General features: G+C 35.6%; 1 protein-coding gene across 3 annotated transcripts in view; it reads left to right on the forward strand.

Moving 5' to 3' along the window:
* Nucleotides 1–277: 277 nt before the first annotated feature.
* TANGO2 (transport and golgi organization 2 homolog) overlaps nucleotides 278–8,151 on the forward strand; it is a 22,061-nt gene continuing 14,187 nt past the window's right edge. The window contains exons 1-4 of one of the 3 annotated variants that reach the window (XM_010177873.1): nucleotides 278–403; nucleotides 5,309–5,397; nucleotides 6,683–6,802; nucleotides 7,786–7,900. In XM_010177873.1, the coding sequence (XP_010176175.1) occupies nucleotides 348–403; nucleotides 5,309–5,397; nucleotides 6,683–6,802; nucleotides 7,786–7,900 (380 nt within the window). In that variant the 5' untranslated portion in view covers nucleotides 278–347. The remainder of the gene's footprint in view (nucleotides 404–5,308; nucleotides 5,398–6,682; nucleotides 6,803–7,785; nucleotides 7,901–8,151) is intronic. The other 2 variants (XM_029087448.1, XM_029087447.1) reach the window with 2 other exon arrangements.

The following is an 8,151-nucleotide window of genomic DNA, read 5'->3' on the forward strand; positions in this document are numbered from 1 at the left end:
CACATATTGCTAGCGCTATGGATTCTTGTCAGTATTTTTTCCGATGCTTGTTTCTTTCCTAAAAATCGGAATTAACCAAGCATAACTTGGAAACAACCTCCATAAGAATTTTGGTAGTAAACCATTCATTGAAACAAATCTGTCTTCGAAGTCTTGTTTTATTTATTTGTTTTTATTGTGAGCTATTAGTGAGAACATCACAATCTTTAAGCTTCAGCATAGAAGCAAGGTTATCTTTTTATAATTTGCAGTATAATAGATAATCTTTATTTACTTTGTAGGCTATTACAGAATGACCTTGCACTGAGCCTTTGTGGAAGAAACAAGATTTAAACATCAGTTCTTCAATGTGCATCCTTCTATTCAAATTTGACCCCCGACCAGTTTCAAAAAATGCATACAGGTAAAGATAGTTCTAATTAAAACAGACCTGTTTTTATAATTTTTTAATACAATTTCTTTTTGTAGCCATGTTTGAATTACAAACTCAAGTCAGTATTACATGTTCAATTCTGTTTTTATAGTGTTTAACTTCCTGACTTTCATGAAGTTTGAGGCATCCTCAAAGTTATTTATAACTACCAGTTTGCTTTTGGGACATGGTGTACTTAAAGATCTTCAGTTGCCGTTTGTCTTAAAATTAAATACTTACAATTTCAGAAAATGCTGGACATCAAATCTGACTGCTTTCAACTGATTATACTCCTGTATCAATGTAGAACAAGTAGTGCTGTGAACTGGAGAATAAGGAAATTTTAGTAAGTGTCTTAGCCTTCACCTCCCCCAATCTGCTTGCAATTAAAATTTTTAGGTGATAAACTAAGTCATGTTAAAATTCCATATAATTAAAATTAAAAAATAATTAAGTTTTTGATAATAAACTAATAGTAATATATGTGGGATGTTTAGCCAAAAGCTTAAGACAAAATAAGCATCCATGCTTCTAGGTAAGTTTTACTGGATATGTTGATGTCAATACAGTGAGTTTCCCAAACATTAAACTTCTTATAATAATTTTGTCTCATCACAGCCTTTAATTTGAAAAGTTCATATCCAACATCAGTCTCTTTGAGTACATTTAATATCTAATAGAAAGATAGCACTTCAGGCCAGTAAGAAGTCTGTACATTCTATTGCTTTCTGTATTTATACACACTGTATTGGTTCCATATTGCTTTGTGGGGTACAAGTACTGGTATTCATCCAGAAACTGTCAGAGTGGGTATGCTCAGTACGTTCTTGTGCCTTTCATTGACTGGTTTTTCAGGTCTTTTGTATTGAGAAGCAGATGCCATTCTATAGAAAGAAAGGAAATGAGAACCGAAGCTTTAATTGTCTGTAGAGTGCATTCCTTTCTGCATCTGGAATCTGCCTAAAAAGGGTTTTTGTTTATGATGTGACTGGTGCTGAATTAATACATCCATTTATTTGGTCTGACTTTTTGTGTTGCTAGTTAGCAAAAGACAGATCCATCAATTTGATGCCTTTGGGGAAATCCTTTGGATGTAAACTGTAGTTGCTTGCCAAGTCAACTTTCTACCAAGATCAACATTTAGAAGGAAAACTTATAGTAGTTTGCTTGCTATGAAAAAATTGCATCAAGATTAAAATTATTGATTTGTAGCAGAAAACAACTTGCTATCAGTGACGAAGTGGGAATACCTTTTTGAGATGTGTTGGCCCAAATTCAGGAATATTTAATTGTATTTGATTTTCTAAGTACCTTTTGTTAAGCAATGTCTTGCTCTATATCTCTGAGATAAATTGCAGTGATATATGCCAGGCCATAGTGTTCTTGGTGTCAGGCTTTAACATTAGGTACATAACTTTAGTCCCCTTTTTTTTTTTTTCCTTAACACACCATAACTAAATCTTTTTATTTTTCTTTATTCAGAAGAATGTTGAAGTTCTTTCTTCTTAAACTGTTTCTCAGGGTTTTTCATCTTCAAGTCAGCTTTCTGAAGGGTGTTAGTCTGAGTATCAGTTTGGAATGGTACCCAGCCCTCCTAATTCCCTGAACAGCCATTTGACCAGGTTAGACCTCTCCATACTAGTCTCTTGTTAAGTGCAATTTTTCCTGACAACTTGTCTGGGTTACACTGTGCTCTGTGTATTTCACAGTGAGGTCTTGGAACGGTTTTCCCAACCAAGAGGGGATTCCTGTACCTGAAGATACACTAATTTGTCTGTACACACTAAATCTGCAATTACTTTCCTTACTGGCTTCTATTTTGCATCTCTAACTAAAAGAAAATGTCTAAAAAGGGCATTAAAAGTTGGAAAGACAAACAGCATAACATTGGCCATTTTCTTGTAGCCAACAAACTCTCAAACTAAAACGTGTTCTCCATAGGACAACACAGGAGAACTTTCCATCCAGGTAGCCTTTGGTTTCTAGAGCAGTACATAGGCCAATTTGCACAAGCACCTAATTAAGCAAAAAGCTTATAGTTCACCTTTGTGGTACACCAATGAATCTCCATTTCCCTGTACCCTTACAACTTGCTGTTCTACCCTTTCCTCTGTGTTCTCTCTACAGACCTATTTGTAGTAAAGCTTAGTGCGGTGTAACGAACGCTTTCCTATAGCCCATTATGATTGTCAGAGGTAACATACTGCCTTTACATCTTTCTGAACTACGCTGTGTGCATCTTACAAATAAATACATGTTTCAAGCTTCAAAGCTATAATCACAGAGTCTTTTTAAGGAACTGAATTACACTGTAGGAAATTGCTTTAATGGGATGATTTCTCATGTTTTCATCTCTCTGCCTCAACATTAAAATAAATCTTAATATACGTAAATCCTAATATAGTTGAATTATTTAAGCTATAAAAATAGCTGAATAGGCTTTTTGCCATTTATTAGAAGATGAGTGTCACTTAATATTGCTCCTTTTCGGTATGATTATGTTTCATAAAAGACAAAATGAAGATGTTTTGATTATAACAATCCTGTATACCAGCCTTGTGCTAAATTTAGGAGTCTGCGTATTAAACTTGAGATGGGGAATATTCAATCACACCAGAAAGACTTAGCTTATTTTTAGTATTTAGATACTGTAAACAAACCGTGGTTTCATGTCAAGAATTATTGAAGTCAAAATATAATTGGAACTCTAGGAAATGATATGCACTTCAGCCAAACTATTTTTTTTAACGGTAGAGATGTTTATTTAAATAAAAATCTGTAAAAGAAGGATGGATGCTGCAAACAGAGAATATTCAAGCAAGATAGCAGAAATTTGATAAACTAGCTGAAACTAGCCTATAGATTGAAAAGTAGAATCAGCTAGAAGAAGAGGAATTATGTAAGTCTGAAAGGAACAATATTATGATTATTTGGCATTGGAAAGATAAAAATGTGCATACACTGTGCTTTCTAAGAGATGCTACCTGTGTTGGGTAAAATACTGAGCATCTTCCTTACAGAAAGGATGCTGTTGAGGTGTTAGCCTTTTTTTATTTTCTCCATAGCTGATGGTAATTCTTTATCTGTAGTATTTCTAGTGTACCTCTGACACCTCGTGATCGTGTTTTAAAACATTGTGTTAATGAAGAGATGAATTTGCAGGAAGGGTCCAGAAACCTGCAGAAAACGTCATTACATTTGAATGCTGAGTAAAGTAATGATATTTCATTGGAATTAATTCTTGTGTGTTGTGGCTTAAAAAGTAGAATGAAAATTGTATGATCTAACTTTAGTTTACAGCAGCAAACCTGGCTTCTGCTGTGTAAATGTAATTGACGTGTGGCTGGTGGGGAGGAACTGACACTGAAGAAGATGCTGAGGTTATAGGAAACTGGTTAAGAAAACCTGCAGGGTTCTGAATCGTGGCATTTCATTAACATTAAATGTTAAACAACATAGCTGGAGAGAGTGGGGAACACTAAATTTTGCAACTGAAATAAAGGCAAGTCATGTTATGGGTGATAGTGAGCAGGACTTTGGAAGCTCTGGCTGTTGGATCATGGCATGGTGTGGTGGAGTTGTGTCCAAGTGCGTCTGCAGTCACCTGTTGCCCTGAGTCTCCAGCATATGGCTTGCATAGGGTTAGAGTTGTCTTTTGCCCTTTACTTGGGTCAGCCAAATCCATTACCTACTCTTCAAGCGAGGATGTTCTACTATTGAAAAATGCTTTAAAAAAAAAATAATCCAAAATAATAATTGAAAAAGACTGATGGAAGAGCAACATCAAATGAAAGCTCATCTATGGGTTTAAAAATGGCAGTGTCTGAATGCTGATTCTCAGCATAGAAACCCCCAACTACCAAAACCTTGCCACACAAACCTAATACAAGTGGGTTTTAATATCTGTTTGTTTTCTAAAATTAGCACATTTTAGATGGCACATAAAGAGCTGCAGAACGCTTTTTGTCAGGACAACACTTGGTCTGGTGGAGATGTGTTTATTTCTAAATATACATAATGGATTTCATCCTGCAGCATTTTTCACTTGCATATTTTTTATATTTCCTTCTTACCTCCTGATTATGTAGCCTCCAGGGTTGCTTGTAGTTTCTCTGCTGCAAGGGCGGACTCTCATTAACGATTCAACTGTTTTACCCTACTGTTCTGGTAGAACTCACATTATGCAAGCAACTACACATGCAAAAAAACCCCACAAAACAACAAAAGACACAGGGAGCAAGCCCTACCAAAATACCTCTTGATTGTTACAAAACCCCATGCCTTTTCCTTTTATTTCTCTGCCTCCTTGAGCATGCTGTCATTATTTCTTCAAACAAATTCAGTGGGTCTGGACCTATGAGACCATCACAAATTTATCTCTGTTCTGGATACTTACAGGCAAAAGCATCTGACTTGTGTCTTTGAACCACATAAATAGAGCTTTAGGTGTCAAAGAGTAAAAAATACTGTGACTACGTGATCCTAAGTAATGATCCAGTAAAAACATGCTCTCATGCTTCACGTTTTTTTACTAAATTACCAATAAATCTCTGGGTTACCTTTTAAATTTTCTTGAATTAAGCTGTAACTTCTCATGCTAAGGAATCTGATGTGATCTTAAGTCGATCTCTTGCATTGTAAGTATTCTTTGAAAATAATAGCTGCCTCATTGACACAAGATAGACTTGCTGAATGTCTCAAGACAATGAGGGAGAAGGCTGCTGTCAGATGTCATTTGACCTTTACACTGAGTGATAAAGGTGAGATGGGAGGATAAAGGATGGTTTCATACTTAAAATGAGCTAATGCTGTGGCAAGAATTGGATTCTGTTCCTGCCTGTACTGTGAAATTCCTATTTGTAAGTAATAATATCTTTTTCCTCTTGTGTTCTACAGGCTTATTCTAGCTGCTAATAGAGATGAATTTTACCACAGGCCATCCAAATCAGCAGATTTTTGGGACAGCAGCAATGAGATCCTTAGTGGTATGTTTGTCTTGTTGTTTTGGGTTGTTTTCATACAGTTTTATAAGGGAATTTTGGCCTGGATTTCTTTGTTATTGGGATGGTGGTGTTGCATTTCTAATAAGAAGTACACTTCTTGTACTTCTGGGAAAAACATGTCATAAGTTTGAAAGATGAGTTGTGCTATTATTATCTTATTTGTGTTTTAATATCTTGTGGATTTTTTCCCAGTTTTATGTTCTTTAACTGATTTCAGTCTGAGCAGTGCAGTAGAAATATGTCAGATTAATTTGTCCATCACAAATGATTACTTTAGTTTTGTCAGATACACTGAAATACTTCTTAAAATAGGTGAAAGAATTAGTTATTCCACAGACTCGTCTGTAATTGTGACTTGAAATCATTAAACCAACCCTCAAGAAAGTGAAAACTTTCTCATTTCTTATTGGTTAATAACTTATAGGCTGTAGAATAATTTTAGTTATTGATCTGTCAGTTTATTAGCTTTCATGTCTACATTTTGCTAAACTGATAGTACAGTCACTCAGCTGTCTGTTTCACCTTTGTAGGGAATCTATTTGTAGTCATTTTTAAGTATAATCAATACCTCTGCCTTTTCTCAGAAACAGAAATGAAGCTCTGGAAGACAAAGCATTAAGTGCAAGATTTTGACTTTGCAAATACTCTTTGTTGATGCTGTGTGTTATTGTCATTGGCAGCGAGGCCTGTGAGGATAAATTACTCCCACTGCACTGCAACTCCCTTGCTTCTGAAGTTCTGGCTGATGTTTCTGTTTTGTGCCAGACATTCTGTGTGCTTTTTCTCCTGCTATGTAGCAATTTAAAACAAACAAACAAAAAACTGTCCTGAAAACTGAAGGACCCTGAATTTTTGTCTTTTATACCCTTGTCAGCTCTGTCCATATTTGGCATAAGAAACTGATATATTCTCCATCCAGGGGGTGTATCTGTGAAGATGCCAAGAATATATGTCTTTGAGATTACATTATTGTCTCAAATGAAAGCAGCAAGTTGAACCAAAGTAAAGCAAATTTCTTATTTGTGTGACTTCAACATTAAAAAATATTTTACACTTAAGCAGTTTCAGAAAACAGGAATTGCTATAAGTTAATCTTTGGGCATTGGTCAATAAAGCTGTATGTTGTTAATTTGTGTGCCTTTCAGTTAAGGCAGAGAACAGTAGTCGAAGTATTATATGAAGATGTGGTATGGGTAAACTTGATACTGCAGTTAGAGATTTTTTTAAGAAATGAATGTAATAGCCTAACTCTTACTTATTCATTTAGGTCTGGATATGGAGGAAGGAAAAGAAGGTGGGACATGGCTGGGAATTAGTAAGAAAGGCAAGATGGCAGCCCTGACAAACTATATGCAGCCAAAGATTGATAAAAATGCAAAAGGAAGAGGTATGAAGGAGTAAAAATAGAAAAAGAAGAAAGTGGACAAACAAGTCCTGGTGTCTGAATAAAATAGTGATGATTACAGTATTTTTTTTAACACCTCTGTATGGACAAATAAAATGGTTATGCGCTGTAAACAGAATTTATGAACTCGTGAGTTTGAGTACCTGTATGGAGAATTTGACTTGGATAATAGTATTCTAATCAAGCAGGCAAAAGTAAAACAAGATGTAGTCCCTAGAGCCTGAAGTTGCATTCAGACAAGAAATGCAGCACCGACTGTCTTTTCTTGACAGTAATTCTGATTAACAGTCAGAACAATTAGACAAGCATTGATCTAGATTTAGATTACAGTAGACTTTTAAAAATGTGTATGTTCTTCTTCAAACACCTAAGTCAGGGAAACAGTGCATTTTGGATTATGCTGGAAGTTAATCCAAAAGATTATTGTAGTCTCTTCTGCCCTACATATTGATAAATCAGAGGAGCAGAAAAAAACCTCTTTCGGGGGGATGTTAAAGTAAAAATAGGTCTGTTTGTCATATGGTACTGCACTGGGAATATATTGCAATGGCAAAACATGTGATACAGAGAAACAAATGAACTATGTCATTTGTAATCATTTTAGGGCCATATATGGGGGAAATGAAGCAAGACAAGAAAGAGTTTGGCAAGGTGGGAGGAGAGGAAAGGCACATCCAGTATAGAATAGTTAGTAAATATGAATTCTGTAGAAATTTTGGCCGAGAGCTTTTGAATTAGTTCTTCAGAGTAAAAGCCAAGCTCTTAATATGAACATACAATGTAAGACTTTTAAAGGTTGATTGGTTGGTTGGCTTGTTTGGGGTTTTTGTTGTTTTGTTTTGGTTTTGGGGGTTTTTTCCCCCCCACTGTTATACCCTGTTGGTAATCTTACTGTTTGTTTTACCAAGTCTGTCAGAATAGTGGGTTCGCGTTTACAAGTTGCTCTATGTACTTCTCTTTCTCAGGTGCTCTTGTAACAAACTTCTTGACTGCAGATCTGGACAGCTACTCTTACTTGAAGAAAGTTTCAGTAGAAGGACATCTTTACAATGGATTTAATTTATTAGCAGCTGACTTGAAGTAAGTCTACAAAACATCACAGTTCAAATGTCAAAGGAAGAAAGCAGGGGCATACATATACTGCTTAGCACAGAAGTGTAGCAATACAGAAGGCTGTCACAGACTAAAGCTAGAGCTCTTCTTTTTTATTAATTGGCACATAAGGTCCTAATGTAACTCTAGTCATAATTTCCTTTTTTTATCTTTCAAACACTGGAGGGCTGTCTTGTATCCTAACCATTGCTTCCCACAAAACTTCTTGCTACTCTTTC

The sequence above is a fragment of the Antrostomus carolinensis genome, unplaced genomic scaffold (assembly GCF_000700745.2).
Source record: "Antrostomus carolinensis isolate BGI_N321 unplaced genomic scaffold, ASM70074v2 scaffold22011, whole genome shotgun sequence".
In the NCBI taxonomy this organism is placed as follows: domain Eukaryota; kingdom Metazoa; phylum Chordata; class Aves; order Caprimulgiformes; family Caprimulgidae; genus Antrostomus; species Antrostomus carolinensis.